This window comes from Bactrocera latifrons, unplaced genomic scaffold (genome assembly GCF_001853355.1).
Source record: "Bactrocera latifrons isolate USDA-ARS-PBARC rearing strain unplaced genomic scaffold, ASM185335v1 scaffold_85, whole genome shotgun sequence".
NCBI classification, from domain to species: Eukaryota; Metazoa; Arthropoda; class Insecta; order Diptera; family Tephritidae; genus Bactrocera; species Bactrocera latifrons.
The window spans coordinates 170597-193014 of record NW_017537545.1 but is presented as its reverse complement, the minus strand read 5'-3'; the positions used below and the strand labels follow the sequence as shown (position 1 = coordinate 193014).

The following is a 22418-nucleotide window of genomic DNA, read 5'->3' as shown; positions in this document are numbered from 1 at the left end:
GCCAGCAATTTATGAAGCTTGTGCGTATGTCAGGTTTTAAGTACTGCCACTTTGTATGCTGCGCGCTAACAGCGTAAGCGGCGGGTAGCTGGTAATGTGTGCCGTTTGACTTCACCTGTCGAAAAACCCGCGAAAAGTGCGTTGCTGCACTGTGTATATGACAGCACATCGGCGCGCTACTAAGTGGTTGTACATCAGAGTAGTTCGTACTTGCAAGCCCACATATACCCAAGTCATTCTTTCTTTTTAATACCAACAATTTATCAACGCCGCTTTACTTGCTTTTTTGGGTTGGAAATTCAGTTTTCAGATTCTCAAAGGATGTATTGTTCACTGTCAGAAACTGAAAGGTCTCCTCTGTCTTCTCTTAATGGCGAAGAGTTTTCAGTCATTGTTCAAAGCAGCATATGAGCGACAAGACTTCTTACGGTAGTCACGTTTCTAAAGTGTTCTGTAAATTATTGTACATTTCATTGCCCTAATACATTTTGTCTAACTTCTCTGATTGATAACTTATTTGTCATTTGATGCACTATTGAAATATTTGTATTTAGCTTTAAGTTAGGTATTGTCAGATGCAAGTTTTTGCTCAAATATGTCGTATATTTTTATACTTTTGCAACACATTGCTACAGAGTATAGTAGTTTTGTTCACCTAATGGATTTTTGTGTAACATAAAACTCATGGTGATAGATATGCATTTACTACTATGAGCAAAAAATAGTAAGAGACTTAATTAAAATTTCGCGCTAAAACCTTTTTGTCAAAATTTTTACGTCGGTATGAGTATCAGTGACCCCGGTGCCAAATGTCACATCAAAATAATCATTAGTGTTTAGTGTACGCTTGTCTTTGATATTCAGTGAAATTATAAAGTACAATAAAGTAGTTCCATTAAATTTTGTGTGCGGAATCAAATTACTGGTGCCGAAACGTTTATAATGTTGGAAAAGGCCTTCGATGATAATCGTTTGTTGCGAGCAAGTGTTTTGTTTGGTACATATTAGTAAAAGAGGATTGAGAACGCGTTGACGACGCATCACATCCTGAATCAACATTAACTGGCGATCAACAGGTCAATAAAATAAAGGAATTGGTGCTTGAGAGTCGTCGATTTACAGTCAGAGATCTTACTCGCAGCGTTGGAATATCGGAAGAAGCAGTGAAAACCATTTTGCAAGATCATTTGACCCTTAGAAAAATGAAAGCACGATTGGTTCCAAAGTCACTAAATTTTTTCGAAAAAGATACCGAAATTATGGGCCGACAACTCTAGGCTTTACACCACGTTAATGCATATACTGCATTAATTCTTCGTGAGTTTTTTATCACATTTTCAACAAATATCGCAGTAAGGGTTGCCATTGACATTTACGTTCTCATCGGCGTCATTTTTGAAGAAGTAAACCGTTGTTTATTCTGTATGAAATGACAGCTCTTGAATCGTTTTAGATTGCTCTTCGTCCCAAAAGCGACATTTTGCTAGTTTAAATACTTATTTGAGCCAGAAATAGGCTTTGGAACTTTTCAAGAGTCTATAGTAAAATGCGTATAGTCGGTCCACGGTCATCGTGTACACTATGAGCTCCGGCTGGTATTTATTGTTCAGTAATGAATGCTGGATCTTAAGATAGGTCACAGTGTTGTAAGTAGTATACTCTTTTCCTTAATATACCATAATGATTTCTGTTATGTAATCAGTTCCCAAAACTCTGAGTTGTAAATCTTTTGACAAATGACGACTTAAGTTTACTACGATGTTTGTTTCATAGCTTTAAGATCACAGGAGTAAATTGTTCATACTTTTATCATTGCATAAGCTTTAAATATAATATAATGAAAGCAACGGAACCACGACTAATGACCAATAGCATTTTATCTGCGATATCTTTGTCGAGTAGTTGCAACTGCTTTGAGTATTTTATTTACGATCTTTTCTATCACACGAAAATAAAAAAAAACCGTTTGAATTTATCGACCGCTATAAATGTCACATAGTTTGGCCTCCGATAAATTTATGACTACTTAAAGCCGTAAAGTTTTTACTGAAAAAGCGCAGAAATGCAAAGAGTTTGATGGACAGATGCTGTTAGTCAAGCACTGAGTTAGACTATGAAAGTGTAAAGCTTGATTAGCAACTTCCAAATATTCAAAGAAATATTAATTCCTTACTAAGGAATAAACTCGAAGTGCTGATCATATGCAAGAATATTCTAAATTTAGAGTCTTACAATTAACTACCAAGAGCCATAGCAAGGATTAAATATACAGACATGTGATGGTTATGCAAATTAAAGTTCATCTCGACCAGGTTTTAGTCGATGATCTTTCTTTTTGTTATATTGGGTTATTAGTTTAGAGCTGCATACTGTGTTTCCGACTGACAAGACCTTCAAAAATTCGCAAATTTGCAATGTACACCATTAACTTAATTTCCAACAAAGTTTTAATCATTAACCTTTTCTTTGTTTGCCATAGGAAGAGCTAATGAGTCAAAAACCGTCATGGGATAATAAATCAAAATTAACTAACTTATGTACAYATGTATGTATTTATTGGTATGTATGTATATAAATCTGTGAGTTTCTGTATAATTTTACTAAGTTATGAAATATATGTACAAGGTGTGTTCCAAAGTAAACAGGACTTAAAAAAAACAGAACAAATGCTTTTTCATCAATTTAGTTTATTCAAAACAGTCTCCTTGTGCTTCAATACAGCTTTTTGCACGGTCCAAGTCGAACGAGTGTTTTAGCTCGTTGGTTGGTATGACCGCTGGTATGCCAGTGCAAGCCTTTTGAACGGCCCCTACGTCTACATAACACTTTCCTTTCACGAGCAAATCCATCTTTCCGAAAAGGAAGAAGTTTGACGGTGCTATGTAAAGTGAATACGGGGAGTGGTTAATGGTTAAAATGTGATTTTTGGTGATCGAAAAGACATTTTTTTTTGCACACACCTTTTGTAAGCCCAAATATTCAGTCAAAATGCGATAAATAGATGTTTTAGAGATGTTCAATTCCATTTCCATTAATTTCAATGATGATTTCGGCTGATGTTTGATGAATTCACGCACAGCTTCGATGGAATTTCCGGTGATCACGGACTCGTGTCCTCTGTTACGGTATAGACAATCATCGCCATAAACTTGTTTCATCAATTGAAATGTTGCGGTAAAAGTTTTATCAATTTTAAAACAAAATTTAATGTTGGCTCGTTGTTCGAAGCTCATTTTCGCACCGATAACACAAACATGCTGACACTTTAAACGCAATAACTTCACTTCCACTGAACAATCGATAAAGATAGCATAGATCAGTCGACAATATATATGTAGATGGCGCCACCAGGGGGCGCTACATTCGAAAAGTCCTGTTTACTTTGGTACACAACTTGTGGGTGTATGACTACTTTATTATATAATTGCACACAACTGCGATTTGTAATTTAAAAGAGTGTGGATAAAATATTCGAGGTTGATAGCGTATGGATTCCGCAGATGTCGGAAAATAGGTTCGAGAGATATAAAATCCCTTATATTATTTATATTTGGTATTGTTTTGGGTTTAGATAAAAATGATTCAAAGACCGATGTATCAGTTAAAATTCCACTTTATGTTTAATGTTATGCCCTCAGAAAAATAATGCCGCCAAATTTTCAGAAATAGATGTAATCCAATCGAAGTGTTTGGGAGAGGTGAACATTTAGTATCTAGAAAAGTGTGATAAATCAAAAACTAAATTTTAGGTTAAATCAGATATCTCGGCGCCCACTCGCCCGATTTACATCAAATTTGGTACGTAACAATCTTACGTTACAGTCCGAAAATCGGATTACAACTACGCCTTCTCCCACATAACACAATTTTCATTTCTATCAAGTTCCTTCCCTTCCAGTGTACAAATCAAACAGCAATATAACGGAATAAAACTTTGCATAATGCCTTTAGAATATGCCATCATATTACCCAAAATTGTTCAAATCCAACAAAATCTCAAATATTGGTTACTATATGAGATATATGTACTTGTATGTGAGTATATTACATATGTCTATATGCTTCAAATTCAGGAATCATCCCTTTTTGACTTTTGGTATGTCTGTGCAGGAAATTGGAAACTCTTTGTACGCCTTATATGTATATAAAAATGAATCGCAAAAGGCGAAAGGTTATATTAATTTGGCCAATTCCCTTTTCTAAATGTTCGTTGAGGTTTTTCGGCAAGAAAATTTCGAATAATTGGCGGAAAACCCCTAAAAACAGCCCTTTTCTTTATCCCTTGCAAACGAATGAATGTTTGTTTGTTAGTAACGGCTCAAGCAATCTTGATGACATGTTCAGAGGTTCTTCGCTGTGGATCGAGGAAGGTTTAGAAAAAAAAAAATTAGCTTTTCGTGAAGAAAAGTGGAAAAATTGGACAATTGCAAAAGGTTCCTTTTTTTCATACACAATTTTTTTTTTCAATTTGTTTTGTTTAGTTTTTTAATTATTTGAATCGTTCAAATTTGTTGTGTAAAACATGTCTTTTTTCCGGCTATTCTAAAAACAATTATTGAAAATTATTCAGCGAAAACTTTAGGTGGGTTTCACACAAATTGATCAATTACAGATTGAAATTTGGCAGCCCAAGGCACTTGACCGAGTTCTCCCAGGATTCGATGAAATACCTGCGGAATTATGGATCGCGGTCAATCAGGAAGCGATCGTCACGATGCCACACCACGATTTCTCAAACAACAGTTACGATGTTTGATGGGTTTTATCGTGAAGCAACGTACATGTGGTGCTAGTTGTCCTCTGTTTGCCGCACGCACACACTCTCCTTTGGATGATTACGAAGTCATAAAAACCAATATGGTTCATAGACCTTGCGGACACCACAATCCCACTTCGGTTTGCATGTCTGACAATAAATGCACGGTACACTATCCACGTGCTTTTCTTTCGGAAACACAAACTGGAAATGATAAATATCCACTCTATCGGCATCGCCCACCAGACGACAATGGTAGAACATTCAGCATTCAATTTAGAAGAGTGAATATCGAAGTTGACAACAAATGGATCGTACTATATTCACCATTATTGTCTAATTCGCATTCAAAATTCATATCATAATCGATAAAATACGTTTGTAAGTACGTCACCAAAGGAAGCAACATGGCGGTTATTGGCCTTGAACGAGATAACATCAGCAAGTTTCAAATGGGTCGATACGTGAACTGCAATAAAGCGTTTTGTAAGGTATTTACTTTTGCAATTCACGATCGTTTTCCGGCTGTTATGCATCTCGTAGTTCATTTGGAGAATGGCCAGAGAGTGTTTTTCAATACAGAATTTGTTTGATTTCTAACGATTTGCCATTTCAGTTCAAATGTATTACGTTTCCAGTGTATATTGCATTTGAGCCATCTTTTCTATACACCAGAACAGAAACCAAATAATGTTGTTTATCAAGCTGCGTTACATTGAAAAAAAAAAAAATGTTAAATTCAACCTTCTTTTCATTTCAAAACACATAATTTCACGCTGAACAACGGCTGCGGGGTCAGCTAGTACCATATAAAAGTGTTTACTAACATATATTAGCCGTTAACAATTATCTTAAAATATGTTTATCAAATCGTTGCTAACATGAGTGCAAACCACAAAAGGGAGGAGTTGCCAAGCAACCATGCATCTTTCCTATGTACACCTATTTATGCTTCTCCATTCACAAAATATTTGTAACAATACTAGTTATACTCTTGCAACATGTTGTTAAAGGCTATTGTAGTTTTTCCACCTAACGGTTGTATGAATCGTCTAAAACCAAGATAAATATGGAGTTATAAGGGGTGATTTAAGTAGAGGTAGTTTTTTCAATAGGATTTTTTGACTGGTCACGCGTGTGACGCGTCAAGCTGTCGTGTTATTTTTGTTGAGTACTACTTGGCATTTCATCATGGAATGCCGTACGCCTAAACAACATTTAAAATCGTTAACTTTTTTATGAAAATTCATGTTCTGTAAAGAATGTTTTCGCGCGAATTATCTATGTAAACATGTCTACATAAATTATATTTATAAACATTGTATATGATGTTACATTTAAGCTGCAGAGAAAATTTTCTATTTTCTTTAAGCTATTTATTCTTATTCTAATAACTGTTACGATTCTCTCGAACTAAAAACACGAAAGAGCATTACGTTTTGATCACTCTTCGGAATCGGATGTTTTAATATACATAACTCGCGCTTCGCTCGACTTATAGTTAACATAATCGGCTTACTGACCATACTAAATACAGCTTTTGCAAGAACTAAAGCCGTTCGATCTTCCTAAGTGGCACCGCTTTGCTTTATGGTCTCCCAGATGATCCAACGTTTGCGAGGAAAATTTTGTTCAGCAATAAGGCCCATTCTGAAGATCATTTTGAAGGGAATCAAGAGCTGTCATTTCACCAGAAAGAAAGGCTTTAGTTAGGTGATATTAAAGCCGTGATCTCGGCGACATGTAGTTTCAACAAGACGGCGCTACTTTCCACACATCGCATCAATAAATGGACTTATCGAGAGAACACTTCGATGAGCCGATAATTTCAAGTTTTGGATCCGTCGATTAACCACTAAGATCTGGTTTATGCGGACAATTCCGATTCTATTCCAGCCTTGGAGCGAAACATCAAGCGCGTCAGTTCGGCAGTTACTAGTTGAAATGCTTGAACGAGTAATCGAAAATTGGACTCAACGAATGGAACATCGGACACGTAGCCGCACCCAACATTAGAGATAGTCTTCAAAATTAAATGGAAAATAATATTCTTTCGAATGATAATACATACTCCCCATTAAATTTGAAGTTTCTGTGTTTTTTTCTTAAAAAAGTAGATAATTTTGAGATGTATTGTCCTTTATATATAAATGATTAGAATAAAGAGACAAGTTAAAATTTGGGTGACTGTCAGTCTGTTCTCCGGAATAGCCTTGAGAGGCGAGGTGCATGCTGCTTGAATTTTCTTTCATAGGCCATTTCAGGCAAGGAAACAAAAAAGCCCGGGGGCCCCACCTTAGAAAGGCCTTCGGTGATAAGTGTGTTTGATTGGTGCAAATTATTTAAATAGGGTGGAAAACGTGTTGACGACGAACCATGTTCAGGGCAGCCATCAACATCAACTGCTGATCAACACGTCAATAAAATAAAGGAATTGGTTCTTGAGACTCATTCAGAGATCTTACTGGCATCGTTGGAATATCAGAAAGATTTGGGAAAACCATTTTGAAAGATAATTTGGACCTAAGAAAAGTAAAAGCACAATTAGCTAAAAAATAATAATAATTTTTGCACCACGATAATGCACCGCCGCATATTGCATAGATTCTTCGTGAGTTTTTCGTTGAATTTTCAACCAATGTCGTATTGGTACAATTGTATTGGGGGTTTTATTTGAGAGCGATGACATAGATTCTGAAGAATAAATAAAGAATTTTAAAATGATTAATAAAGTTTTACTATTTTTTATCTCCTCTCTCGGGACTTCATAGTTCATAGGCACTGAGCACCACATTGAGGGAACGACGTGCTACTTACCATTAATTTGACCTGGTCAGTGCTCTGCGAGTGGTGGTGCTTGGTATAGTTTAGTGCTCATTGGGTAGCCCTAAAATATGCATAGTCCCAGCAATCCAAACGCTTATAGTATGCTTCAATTAACATAATTAGAAATGAGGACTTTTTAGCATCGTCTGATAAGCTTTTCAAATTAGAAAAAAAACTGGACATAATAAATAAGATAAATGCACTTGATAGAGACTCATTGTTAATTTTCAGAACTTCAAGAAAGCTTGGTCAATAGTTCCATGATCAACGTTATAAGTTGAATTCGCATATCGACTACTTTTTCCAGGTATGATATGTAAATGCATATAGTATGTATATGATGTTCTATGTATATCAAGAGGAAATAAAAGTGATTGGTACCTAATACTTGAAGGTGTGGAGCAGTAATGCTTTTATTTAAGCTATAAAGCCTGAAATTGCACCTGAAATTTAACTGTTTCAAATACCTTCAAAAAGTGTTCAAATGGTCGGGTAATTACACTGATTTCAATGCATTCTGAGGAATGTCTAGAATGGCAAACTCTAATTCTTAGAAGAATAGGTGTGGGTTGAATATTAATTAGTCTGCACAGCTTGCATGATGCCACAGCGGCTTCAATGCAATGCCGCTCGCATTTTGCCAACTTGTTAGTGATACCATAAACATTATACGCTAAAATTACTAGCTGCACCAGTGCTGATAATTAATGTAAAAAGAGATACCTCGAGCAATTTCAAAAAAAAATAATAATAAAATAAAAAATAAAAAAAAACATAAGAAGAAACTCCGAAACAAATACGGCGACATACTGCGGAGCGAACTTCAAAAATGCTTCAAATTTTAAATCATCATTAACATTGTAATCTACTTGCTGCTCCACAAAATAATTAGCAACACACTAACATCCTAACATCGAGCTATCGTGTTGCTATTGTAATGACGGTGTAATAAGTTGATTGCCAATACATTTTTCGAATCGCTTTTCGAATTTTACTGCCAACTTGTGAGCATAAAGTGACCCGACACACACACACACACATACGTATACACACAGTGGGCAGCAATGAGAGCAAAAAATCGGTATCGAAATTAAAATTAATGGCTATTTGAATGCGAAACCGCTGATGGTCTTCGATGAGTCGCTGGCGTAAATACGAATATGTATGTATGTATGTGTGTAGTGTTGTATGCATATCAAGTTCATTTGGCGATTTTCCGCTCTTCAATTTTTCATTCTACGAATCTGTTTCCTCTTCAAAGAGGCCAAACGCTCGGTGTCGCTGTCGGCTAAGTCACATTGCGCTTGCAACAACAATTAAACACATACCGCATATACATACTTTTTAAGCTCATGCACATTCGCAAGTTATGTATTTTGTAATAATTATTATTTTACCACTATTTTGATTTCCAGTTTGTGAATAGATTTTGACTTTTCGATTTTCGTAGTGTAGCCAATTCATACGACCGTATTTATATACAGTTAGTTACTCTACGCTCTGCTTAAATATGTGTATGTGTGGGTATGTACTTAAGCGTGTGCTTAGTCACTTAAGTAATTGTGGGTCGCAATTAAAATCTTCGTATATAAATGCGAATACGTTGACAGCTCTTCACTCAAAATTAATTTGAATTTTAAAGCATCCACAACGTGCCAACCGTTACCGTTAGATCGCTAATCAAAGCATATAGAAAATGTCGAAAATCGTAAGTGTAGTCACAGTTAAGTCAAAGGATACAAGTGTGCGATGTATTGAAAATTTGAAAATAATTTAAAATATTTAGCAAAGAGGATGTTTAAAGTCGAAAAATTATAACCGAAAAAAAGTGAAATAATAAATGTTTGAAAAATATATTGAAAAACAGGAAATTATTAAATAAWTTAAATATATAATATAATAAATACAATATATTTATACACATAAATATATATAAATAAAATATGGATGTTTTAAAAAAGTGTTGGCAAATAAGGTCTGGAAATGGAAAAATAAGAAAAATTAAATATTTAAAATTGACTTAAGAGCTGGAAGGAAGTAATGCAAAAAGTACTAAAATAATATAAAGCACAATTTTTGAAAGAATATATTTCAAGATATTTCAATTTCGAAAAATTTAATCGACAGGTTTTCAAGATATAACATATAAATTACTAAAAAAGAATTGAAGTAAACCAAAAACTGATGACCAAATCCGCTTTATATTTTATGCCGAGGCTACTAATAAAAATGTCTGGTCGAAGTATACTTAAGATGATACTTAATAATGGGTTTCTTCGGTTAAAAAACAGCATTTTTTCATACATTTTCTTTCTTATACAAAAATGGAAATATTTTATTAGATTTTTTATTGTTGCAAACGTACATTATTAACAAAGAAATTCTAGAATTTAGGAGAAACATTTTTTTACTCGTCCATTTCAACGCCATTTCCGTTGACCCGGTAAAAAGATGCATCAGCGTTGGCAGGATAACTTCCTGCAGGATCATCTAAAGGGAAAAAAATACGAGTTTTAGTTAAGATCTTATCTAACAACTTGGATGAAAGAAAAAAATTAAAATTGGATTTTGGCAGACATTTGTACAAAAAAAAAAAGAAAAAAAAAATTAAAAATTCATTGAAAATTTCGCGACATTTTCTTTTTGAAATAGTTTTAATCGAAAAAAGCAATACTTCGTCCAAGTCTTTAAGAATAGTATCTCAACCACCTGTGTAAAATTTCATGAAGATTTAAAGACGGCGCACTTAGCTCACTTAGCCTCAAGCGCACAAGTTCTCAAGGCTGTATCTTCGAAACTACTAATCAGATCAACTTTAAAATTTAGGACAATATTCTAGATGTATTGTAGAATTTAATAAAACAATAAAAAAAAAAATTGTTTTTGGAAACCCGTAAATCCATGTAACCCTTTAAGTCACAATTTTTTAGATTTAACATATAAATTACTAAAAAAATATTAAACTAATATAAAAACTTCTGACCAAATTTGTTTGTTAAGGCTACTTGAATAAATAAGAAGGTGGAAGAATATTTAAAACATTTTAAAATTATTCCGCAAAACATACATTGTCAATTTTTCTACTCAAAACATAATTCTGAAATCAAGGCTGAAGCAAGAAAGGTTATTACTTTGATTGATAAATCAGTTTACGTAGCAGCTATATGCTATAGTAGTCCCATCCGAAATGTAGCAATATCTTGGATTATAATCTATGCTAATTTTCATGCCAATACCTTGTCATGTAAAGAAGTTTCCCTATAAGGACTTGAGTTTGACCGATTACTTTGTCTGACAGTTATATGCTATGGTGAACCAATCTGAACGGAGATGAATCGATCTTGGAGATTGCTCTATTGCTTTAGACAATAACCCATGCCAAATTACTTGAAGATACTTCTTCAAATGAAAAACTAATACAAGCGCATGATTCCGATCGTTCAGTTTTTATGGCAGCTGCGTGCTGTAGTGGCGCTATATCGGCGGTTCCGACAAACGAGCAGCTCTTTAGAGAGAAAATGACAAAACAATTCAGCTCGTATCATCTACATGTATATATGTATATATTTTATAGGACTTTTGACGTTTTCTTTTGGCTGTTACAAACTTCATGGTAAACTTAATATACCCCGTTCAGGATAAAAAAAATTAAAAATAATTAAGAAAAAAATTAATGACTTAATTTATTTAATATTTCCAGTTGAAACTATATGAATAAATATTTCTGGAGGAAACTTACTTAGAAAACTGAAAACTATTCCCAAGCCAATACAGATTTTCAAATTTTCTACTCAAAAATCAATTCTAAAATTAAGACTAAAAAAAAAATATAAACCATGTGATAATGAACAAGCAGATTTTGTGAGAAAACCGATTCCAAGTTTTTGTTTGGCCTGCTGCGAAGAATTCAGTATATCTATTACAATTACTGGTTTGTGATTCCAAAAAGTGGTACTTAAAATTAGCGGGTGCTATAAGGAACTTTTTGAAAATACCGATGAAATAATCTGTAGTAGAGCAGTTTTCATAAATTGAAGAAATTGTCGAAGGGGTTGATTTTAGCGTGTTAACCAGTTTACTTCTTCATTTCATCTTCGTTTTTTTTTTTACTAATATGGGGAGTTTCAATAAGAACAGTCGATTCTTGCCTTTATTAAAAACAACGAGTTAAAATCCACAATTTGACGCCAACAGAAATGTTCGTTTTTTGAAGTAAACCAATCATACATCCAATTTTCAACTTCTGCTAAGAATATTAGAGGCTGTGAATATTTTACAGTAAAAAAATCATGGAATGCCAGCTCGAAGGTATAGCCATATTCTCATTGAATGTAATATTCCCACTTATAGTCCTACTGTTACTTATGGTAGAAATTGTCTCAATAGTTAGATGATAATTTGCTTATAATACGGTAATAATAAACAAAGGAGTTGTCGTGTGAACGCTGTCTTATAATCCCACTGATCTCTCTTATTCTTAAACATCTTCTATTTGTTATTTACACAGTTTGCTCTTGTCGTCATCGCTCTCAGCGCCTCCATTTGCTTGACGAATGCTCTGCCCGCCGTCAGTGAGCTGTACGGTGCTCCTCATCACGGTGCTGGCGGTCGTAGTGGTGGTGCATCCAGCAGCGCCGACGCTCATGCCGAAATACGCAGCCTTACCAACGATCTGAAAGAAGACGGCAGCTACAATTACCAATTCGAAACCAGTAACGGTATTGCGGCACAAGAATCTGGCGTTGGTGGACATTATGCCACCGGCTCCTCACAATACTATTCGCCAGAGGGTCAATTGATCCAGCTCACATACACCGCCGATGAGAATGGCTTCCAACCACAAGGTGCTCATCTGCCCACACCACCACCAGTGCCAGAAGCTATCCTCAAGGCTTTGGAATACATTCGCACCCACCCGTACCAGGAGGAACAGCAACAATCATATGCTTCGCAGCACTCTCGTGCATCGGCACCGCAACAACAATATGGCGCTCCCTATCGCAAATACTAGAAGTAACAATTGACACTTAAGTAAACGTAAAATAACATATTTGTGCTGAAGTTTAAATGCGTAGAATTTCTCTCTTGTATTTTACTATCTCTATATATACTCTATGCTCTCAGTCACTTGATTTTTCGACGTGTTAAAAACTATTACCAAATTCCGAAGAAGTCAGTCACAGTGGATCTATTTCTTACTTGTAAACCTAAATTTTTCCGTTAACAATTTTCCTTATGTGAATTGCCAGCAGATGTGATAACATGGCTAGTTGTTGAACTTTGTGAGCTTATGTGCTTAGACATGACATCATAAAACATAGCCTCTTTCTTCACTTTGTTATTTTAATATACGCATAGTAAATATATTTTTGTATTGAGTATTTAAATTTGCCTTTTATTATATTGAATAACGCAGGTAATGGTGGATCGGAGGGTATTTTACTTTCTAAACATCAAAAAAAGTTTTTTTTACCATTCTCATAACACAAGGGGGAAGAGGGAAACTCTGGACATTTTTTCGGGAACTGCATCACTGATCTGGCAATCATAAAACGGTAACAATAGGAGAAACATGATAAAATATATTTAGTCATTCCAAAAGTTGGATTCCCTCTTCGTAGTTGTAGATGATATAAAAGGAAGTAATGCACTTTAGCTCTAATCCGAAGAGCTAGAAATGAGTATAAAAATCATATGAAAAGTGAATAAAGAAAGTTGGAAAGACCAGTAGCCCTAATCCGCTATGTGATTAGTGGCACAACGATGAAAATGATGAAGGAGTAAATAGCAAATAAGTTGCCTATTAGGAAAGCATTACAAGTTTGGTGGAGGTACATGTGCTATTTACTCCTACATCCATTGACTATCAGGTAAATTTTCACTTGGATCTCTTTGATACGACGTCAGCATTTAGAAAACAATAAAAGTTAAATAAAGGCAATCAAATAAGTTTCACTGCAACCAATAGTATTATTATGAATTAGCTCGTCATTAATATGAGCAACTCCAAAACAGTGAGTTCTGCTTCAAATTAAATAAGAATCGTCGTTGGAATCAAAAATACATAGAAACGATAAGAATTCAGTGACCTTCCATCAATAAATATAAGACAAAAAGTTAGCTTTGGTGCAACCCTTCATAGATGCATTTCTGTTATTAACTATGTGTTCAGTTTGTATCGAAGATATATGCTATAGTGGTCCGATATCGGCAGTTCCGATAAATGAGTAGCTTCTTGAAGAGAAAATGAAGTTTTCAAAATTTCAAAACGATATCTTAAAAACTGAGGGACTAGTTCGTATATATATAGACAGATGGACAGACAGACGGACATGGCTAAATCGACTCAGCTCGACATACTAAATATATACTTTATAGGGCCTCCGACCCTTTCTTCCAGATGTTACAAACTTCGTGAAAACCAAATTGTTTTCTCTCATGCATTTATTGGCACAACTGCCAATTGTAAGTGATCAAATAGGTTAATAAATAAAAGGTGCGTTTTTAGATATGTGATTAGAAGAAGAAATAAGACGCACATATTTCAATGTCCAGACGAGAGGCTCAATTTTCGACCACTTTTCCAGCAATTGGACTTAGGTCAGAAATAACACACTGAATATTCTCTTCTCTTGCTTATTTGCCTAAACAAGCGACTTCCCATAATACTACAAAAGTTGATACAGTGAATTCCTTCAATAAATTGATTGTTTCGTGAACTGTATGGCATGTAGCGCCATTTTGTTGGAAGGTTGTGTATATCAGTCACGTAAAAGTCATTTATCATGGCTCCATTACGGTCCGAATTGTTAAAGTGAAAGCGACAAATGGAATTTAAAATTGTGTTATATGGGAAGTACGCGTGTTTTCCCTGAGTTTGCCCTATTTAAATAACATACAAAACTTTATCTGAAGGTCGCCGGGCCACGTTCATTTTCCAATTTAATTAGTTATTGCTCATGTAATAGTTTTCAACATAACTCTTACTTTGAACATTGTATGAGAAGGCGTCAAAGGGATTATTGTGTAGCTAGTTTTCTATTCACTTGTGAGATATGTACGTCAATCCTGTTCTGGTTCTTACTTCTTAAAAATTTTTAATTCGTAAATACTGACAATAGTTTTATTCCACCCATATTCAATATCAACCTTTTCAGTGTTGTGCGGAAGACCTTTTAATTTAAACATCGTGCGAAAGCCTATTCATCAAAATATCGTTTTTTTAGGTTGGTATGCCTGTCAGTAACATCTTTCTCAAATATTATATCAAAATAATTATTAAATTGTGTGTGCGGAAACAAATTTCTGGTGCCGAAAAGTTTGGAATGTTAAAACTGCCTTAATTTTTTTTTAAAAACAGCGTCAACTGCCAGGATGTCATGAAATGTATTATTACTGGTGAGGAGTTTTAGATATATTTTTACTACCCGGAAACAGACGATAAATCGGCCGAATATCGTGGCAAAAGTTGGCCGAAGCTGAAAAAACCCCTATTCCGCTATTCTGGAAATTTACTTTTGTGTTTCGAGGATTTGAAAAATCGTTGGCACAAATGTATTGGGACCAAAGGAGATTTTTTGCAGGGGCGGCAGTAGTAGTATGGTACATGGATAGTACATGGATAGTAGACAGTTTCCTCGGAATATCCACTTAAATACCTATATGTATATATATCTATCTCGGTTAATTAAATGTGTCACAAGCAACCGTTAAGTGAAGTAAGAGATAATTTCCTGTAGTAAATTAGAATACCACTCTACCAACTCTCAGTTTTGTTAAAAACTATTAAGAATGCGATGACCTTAGTTTTACACGATGGAAGAATTATATAGGAACCAGTACAAAAATTGTAGATTTGGTACACCGTAATCTTACCCTTACTTATCAGTCAATCTGTAAGATATTTTAGCAAAATTAACTGAACGTTTAACTATATAAGTTATACCTATAATTTAATACCGATAATGTATAAAATCGATACACGAATTACCGCAGCTCCCAAATAGGTACTACAATCCAGACATTCATCTGGTTGAAGTTTTCCTCATATTCTCCATATATTATATTTAGCCTATTTGTTTGAGTTTGTATGCATTAATGTTCTATTTCCTAATCTTTAATCGAAAGCAAATTGTAAGAGCACAAAATCTTTGGTTACACTCGAACTTTGCCCTACTTTACTTGCCTTAGGTAATGATCGGGTCATAAATGTCATAATATTCCAGAAATTTTAATTTTGATTTGTCTTTTGGTGGACAACTGATTTAAAGTGCTTGCTGAATGCATCAGCCAGGAGAATAATATCCTACGAGAGTTATTCTGTAGACTTTTTGGTGGATATTTGACATTTCGCAGTTAATACGTGCTTCCTTCGTTTTCTTCTTGATGAGCAAAACATCACTATTTCTTATGGTTTAATTCTACTCTAGACTCTTTGTAGCAAAAATATTTATAATTAAGGAGTATTATAGAGTAAAAAATATTAAAAGATAAAACATAAAAAGTTGAGATATTCTAGAACTACCAAATTGATCAGTTAAAGAAAAAATAAAACATACAGTTAGTTACATTTACTGCGATCTTAATGATTTTTGCACCAGTGCTAACCACTTTTTGCCATAATCGGATTTTACTTCTATCTTTACTTTAATTATATATAATTTATAAAATTAAAAAAAAAAGTAACCATACTTCTCATTTCGAGTTCTCCGGCTTAGCAACTTCTTGCCTAAGAACAGCATACCCATATTCGTATAAGCAAAATATGTAGACATTTATCCAACGTTAAAACTCAATTTAAATTCCTGGCTATTTGCATTAGTTTCCGAATTCGCATTGATTCGCCGCGTTTGAGAAACACTCGTCACCTGTCGGCTTTGTTTGGCGCGCCAAAGAGGCTGCCTGCTACAATCACTTTGATGACGTTAATGCACTCGTCGTTGGGAGGAATGCGCGGTGTGCTGAAAGGGCATAATTTGCATGCAGATAAACCGAAAGCATCCAAAATTAACATACTAGATGTGTAGATATGTAAATAAAATGTGGCTAATTTGCCGTTGTCACCAAATGCCACACATTGCAGCGGTGACAATATTTTTTATGTTCGCTTTGCGGCTTAATGTAAAGTCAATTTGTGGTTTGAAGGTGCAGTTTTGAACAGCATTCAAAACACACACACACATACATATATGTGTGTATGTTTTTGCGAAAGCATGGTAAACAAAGTGTGTCATTACGTCAGACACCCACAACTGTTGTATATGTTAAAGACAATGTATTGAGTTTAGACCCATGAGAGCATTTAGACGAAGGTGTATATGAAAGCAAGCAGTGGTGATTTTATACCCGATAATCTACACTGATTAGAATATTTCATTGTTTGTTAGTACTGAATAGGCTCAGAAACTGCTTGACCGATTAGAGGAATTGTTTCACCGCTGGGAAAAATCTCTCCGCTGAACATAGGCTATATTATAGTTTCAAAAAAGTTAGTTATCCTTATTAAAACGCCAATAATGTGACCCACGGTGTAAAACGGATTTCATAAAAAATTCCTTACATAGCTTATTTTCGAATACTATTTATTTTAGAAGAAAATAATGTACATTATAATGCCCGTTCGAGCATTTCGATTGGAAACTGGAATTAATGATGTTTTGTTCCAAGAACTGAATCGACGTAGGATTGTCTGCATAGACTTTAGACTTTACATATCTCCACAGGAAAAGTCCAATGGTGTGATATCACACGATCTTAGTGGCCAATCGAGCGGCAGAAACCTTGAAATTATCGCCCCATCGAAGTGTTCTCTCAATAAATCCATTGATTCATGCAGGAAGTGTAGGAATTGGCGCTGTCTTGTTGAAACCAAATGTAGTCGAGATCACGAGCTTCAATTTCAGGCATCAAATAGTTGGTTCGTATGGCGCGATAACGGTCGCCATTGACAAACTGGCAGCCCTTGAATTACTTCAGATTGCTTTTCGTCACAAATGCTCCAATTTTGCTTGTTTACATACACTTTGAGACAGAAATGAGCCGCATTGCTGAAAAAGATTTGGATCGTTTTGAAACTTTTCAGGAGCCCGTAGAGCGAAGCGATGTCGCTGGGGAAGGTTGCAGTTCTTGCAGAAGCTGTTTTTGTCTGCTTTTAAATCTAGATCTCGATGTAAAATGCGCCAAGTCGTTCCATACATCAGTCGTAGTTGATGCGAACAGCGCCGAATCAACCCTCCACGTCTTCGCTTATATTTTCTGCTACGGCTGTTCTTCTATTAAAAAAAAAATAAAAGATAAAATATTAAGGTAATGTCGTCTCTGTAAAAATTCTTTATTTGTATTTTACTATTAGATTAGAATATATTAGGTAAATAGGCTGTTTTCTCGTAAGGCCACAAGTAATCCTACTTAAACTGCTGGAGAAGTTTGTCTGATGTAATGCCCAGAACTCCTAAATAAGGATCAAATCGACTATCGTATATCCACAAAGCGCCTAAACCCAGTCACATATTCACCGGGATCGTAGAATCGACCGAGATGTTTTTCAACTTTAATCTGGTGAAAGTTGAATAGTGAAGGAGGAAGTGTCTAGATGTTTCCAGCTATAGAGTCTTAGTCAGTTCCATTCATCTTCTACTTGGTTCTCAACGTAATTGTTCCTGTAAATCCTGTTGATCTCTTAGTTTGGTGATCCACTAAGAATTTACCGTTCTGCCTCGTTCTGGTAGAGTTGAGACCTGTCCAGTTTTTCAAAAAAAAAAAAACATATATATAATATATTGCTTTACCAACTTTTGCTGGATTCAGCTCATCTGGCAACAGACATACAAACAACTGCTGCATAATTTCGAATTCATACGCGTAAATCACCGCTATCGTTTTATTATATTTCTCTCGACCAATCGGCATAAACGTTTGTATGAGCGATTTTGTGAGATCCAACGTGAACAAATTTTCTTTACGGCCAAATGTTCATGCCATATTGAATGTATATAATAGTTCCATTAATGCCAATAGTTGTCTTAATTATACCCTGAACAGGGTATATTAAGTTTGTCACGAAGTTTGTAACACCCAGAAGGAAGCGTCGCAGACCCTATAAAGTATATATATAAATGATCAGTTTGTTACGTATAGCTTCCATACAAACTGAATGATCGGAATCAAGTTTTTGTATGTAAAACTTTCATATTTAACAAGATATATTCACGAAATTTGGTGCAGATTATTTGTTAAGGCAACAATTTAATCTCCGAAGAAATTGTTCATATCTGTTAACTATAGCATATAGCTGCCATAGAAACTGAATGATCGGAATCAAATGCTTGCAAGGGAAACTTCCTCATTTGACAATATATCTTCACGAAATTTGGTATGAGTTATTGTTCATATAAATAATGTAATATCGGAAGAAATTGTTCAGATCAGCTCACTTTAGCACATAGCTGCCATACAAACCGAACGATCGGAATCAGGGGCTTGTATGGAAAACTTTCGCATTTGAAGTTGTATCTTCACGAAATTTGATTACTGCTTAAGGTAATAATATAATTTCCGAAAATATTGTTCAGATCGGATTACTATAGCGTATAGCTTCCATACAAACTGAACACWTAGTTACTAAAAGAAATGCACCTGTGAAGGGTATATTAGGTTCGGTGTAGCCGAAGTTAACGCTTTTTTCTTGTTTTACTATGATATTGGACGACCTCTATGAAATTCGTCGTTTAACTATCGTTAAACACTGATCTTAACGGTCAGACAAATAATCGCGTGACATTTTTAGTGATTTAATTTTATTCTTTTGCCGATATGAATATTTTAAGTTACTGTAAACAACACAAATTATATTCGTATGAAAAATGTTCTGAGTATGTATAACTTCAAAAATGTCAAACTTTCCGATAAAGTTGTCTGTTGTGAGATATCAATATTAGGATTAACAAGTCTGGATATATAAAAAGGCAGTCTACGTTTAAAATTAACTCAAGATTTTCGCCAAATAAAACAAAATACTATTTTAAGAAAGTTTATGGCGATTGTGGTTTAGATTAGTAGATGTTATCCGCAGATTTCAAGCTTCTCATATCTTTTTAATTAAACATTGTAATGACGATGATAAATTCTAGTGTCGTTAATAACCAAGCCAATCTTTAAGATAGCGCGAGGTCTTTCAATTACGGCAAGATAATGCCTGAAAAACTATGGCTATAAAAGTGCGACTATCAGAAAGAACCAACATGGAACGCCTATCCACAATATTTTTAGCTGATGTTAGTAAGTTCATCCAAAAAATAAAATTTTCTGAATTGAGCGAAGAAAGAATATCGTGTTAGCATTGTCCGACTAATTCTTTTCCAAAATCTGAAACATTCAATATAATACAAACTTTCAATTCCTGCTGGAGGTAGTTGAGGACAAATAAAGTTAACTGAAGCATTGTACTTGAAATCTGACAAGCATTTCGTAAAAAATTCTCAAGGAATAAAAATTTGAATATTTTTAAACCACACATCTGCGTTTCAACTGATTTTGACTGCACTCAGACCGGCCTTATTTTTCATTTTCGTTGGTTTTAATGTGGTTCACTGCTCCCGGTTCAATAAAAATGGTAATGAAGTTATAAACTATTAGTACAAATGAGTGGGAGATACGGATACTAGAGCGAAGAGTTGTTTGTCCAGCATATCTAAGTATATATTTACATATTTTTATAAGCGTCTGTGCGGTTATTCCCGTTTTGTTTTGACCTAGTGTTTCACACTAAAAATAGCACTTATCATACCTAGTAGTGGTTGTTGTATATTTTATTAGCCCACTAACCGTCAGGCCCTGACTCTTGTCATATCAGTATAACCGCATGAATGTATGCATGAATGTTTTCGTTTTTACATACAAGATTGGTTGGAAATTTATGCGGCGTTGAAAGTCATCATTTATTGATCAATATTCCTTTATCACTCAATTAAATAGCCATTTCAGTGTGTATAAATACAAAGACGATCCAAGTTAAGGGCATCAGTTTATTGTCCATTGCAGTCAGTGCGTGCTCCATAAAAAACACAGCAGAAAAATTTTGTGCGGTATATCCAAGGAAGTCGTATTATTTGATTGCGCCAATAAAAAAAATGTGCAAAACTGTGAGTATGTGAATGGTTGAGCGGAAAATTAGCGTTGTAAAGAAGCATTTCAAGCTTCAAATAAAGGACTAAAAGAGGGAGGAATACTGAAAGGGAAACAGCGTCGTCATAAAAATTTAAAATCAGAAGAAAATAAATCGGAACATGTGCGACTGTGAATTATCTTTAAAGGATGTACAGGTGCCCCACTGGCTTTTGATGCAATCGTCTTCTTATGAACTGTTCAACGGAACCACTGTAGTGCATTTCGGGCAGAAGTTGCTGCTATTAAGGCGGCGTAGACATTCCTTTCAAGGAGTCACTCCGACGGAGCGGCAATACGAGCTCTGAGCTCGCTAAATATGTGCTCAAAGCTAGTCAAGGAGTGTCTGCCCTCCCTAAAAATATTATAAAGCTACTTCGTATGGGTGTCTGGTCATAGTGGAATTGCTGGCAACTCGATAGCCGACGATCTAGCCAGAGGAAGAATTCTTGTTCCGTTCACTTCCCCATTGGCAACTCTAGTAGTGGAGAAATTAACCTTGCTTAAACATGGCTAAGTCGAATGCCTTGACTTATATATTTGATATTATCTCCTACATTTTCTTCTGGTTATTAAAAATTTTGTAGTGTATATTATATAAGAAATATGTCACGCTAAAAAAGAAACACAATATAAAAGCTAATCAATTTAGAGATAACGAGGCTAACTGCATTTAGGTTACAATGATTAAATGAATATTAACATCACTAATGCTCATGACATTATATCAATATACAGCATTCCAAAATTATAATCTCTATTTCATTTTTTCGCAGCTGTTACTAATCTCTTTTGTCATCACTGGCCTGTTGGCAACTGCGCGAGCAGAGGCTGACTCCACCATAACTCGCTATGCTAGCGAATTGAACATCGATGGCTCTTACAGTTTTGATATAGCCGAATCGAATGGTGCCGAACATCGCGAGGATGGCGTGGGTGGACAATATGCTCAGGGTTATTTCCGTCACTACTCGCCGGAAGGAAAATTCGTGCAAATTATTTACGTAGCCGATGAGAATGGCTATCAGCCGCAATCCGATGTGCTTCCTACGCCACCACCGGTGCCAGCACACATCCAGCGATCCATTGAGTACATACGCGCACATCCCACACCCGAAGAGTTGGCCGATCAACAGGTGCGCGCACGACACTTTTAAACTGAGAAAGCCTATTTGTACTGAGGCAAAATGAGCCGAAATTGTCTTAATTTGTTGTTTATGATTTTTAATAGGAAACATAATAACTACTATAACGGATTATTAGTTATTTGCTTAAATAACGGCCTGCGGCAGATACATTAAGACACACACTTTGTACTTTACTTAATGATGTAGAAACTTAGAAAAATATGTTTAAAACTAGTCGAATAAATACTAACAAAAATTAATGTGGAGCTGTTTTGCTTTATGAGCTGAGTTCTTTGGTTATTTCAATGGGTGTGAGTTTTGTCTATCACAATTCGGAAGAGCATTTGATTAATGATTGGGTTATAATGGTATAGGGTGCGCTAAATGGCAAATTCAATGAATTATCCATCACTTTCAAGCAAAAAAAGGTGATAGTATTAATACAAATGATTATAAGAAGCAAGTATATTCATAAAGAAGAACAATGAAGCAATGAAGAAAAGTAAAATTCTTCTGTGAATCTCGCAGCGCCGCTATAAGCGATGACA

The 22418-nt window shown here is 35.1% G+C and overlaps 2 protein-coding genes across 3 annotated transcripts; both read left to right on the top strand.

Annotated features, from left to right (window-relative positions):
• The first annotated feature begins 9210 nt into the window (after positions 1 to 9210).
• LOC108977163 (pupal cuticle protein Edg-78E-like) lies at positions 9211 to 12969 on the top strand. Its single transcript, XM_018946737.1, has 2 exons — positions 9211 to 9290; positions 12090 to 12969. The coding sequence occupies exons 1-2, from the start codon at positions 9279 to 9281 to the stop codon at positions 12591 to 12593; spliced, it is 516 nt and encodes a 171-aa protein (XP_018802282.1). The 5' UTR covers positions 9211 to 9278; the 3' UTR covers positions 12594 to 12969.
• Positions 12970 to 20615: 7646 nt separating this feature from the next.
• Positions 20616 to 22114, top strand: LOC108977179 (larval cuticle protein 4). Of its 2 annotated transcripts, XM_018946755.1 has the most exons (3): positions 20616 to 20721; positions 21520 to 21879; positions 21975 to 22114. In XM_018946755.1, exons 1-3 carry the CDS (start codon positions 20710 to 20712, stop codon positions 21981 to 21983), a joined length of 381 nt encoding a protein of 126 aa, XP_018802300.1. In that variant the 5' UTR covers positions 20616 to 20709; the 3' UTR covers positions 21984 to 22114. The 2 variants fall into 2 exon arrangements, with proteins under 2 accessions (XP_018802300.1, XP_018802299.1); XM_018946754.1 differs by having other exon boundaries at positions 21520 to 22114.
• The last annotated feature ends 304 nt before the right edge of the window (positions 22115 to 22418 follow it).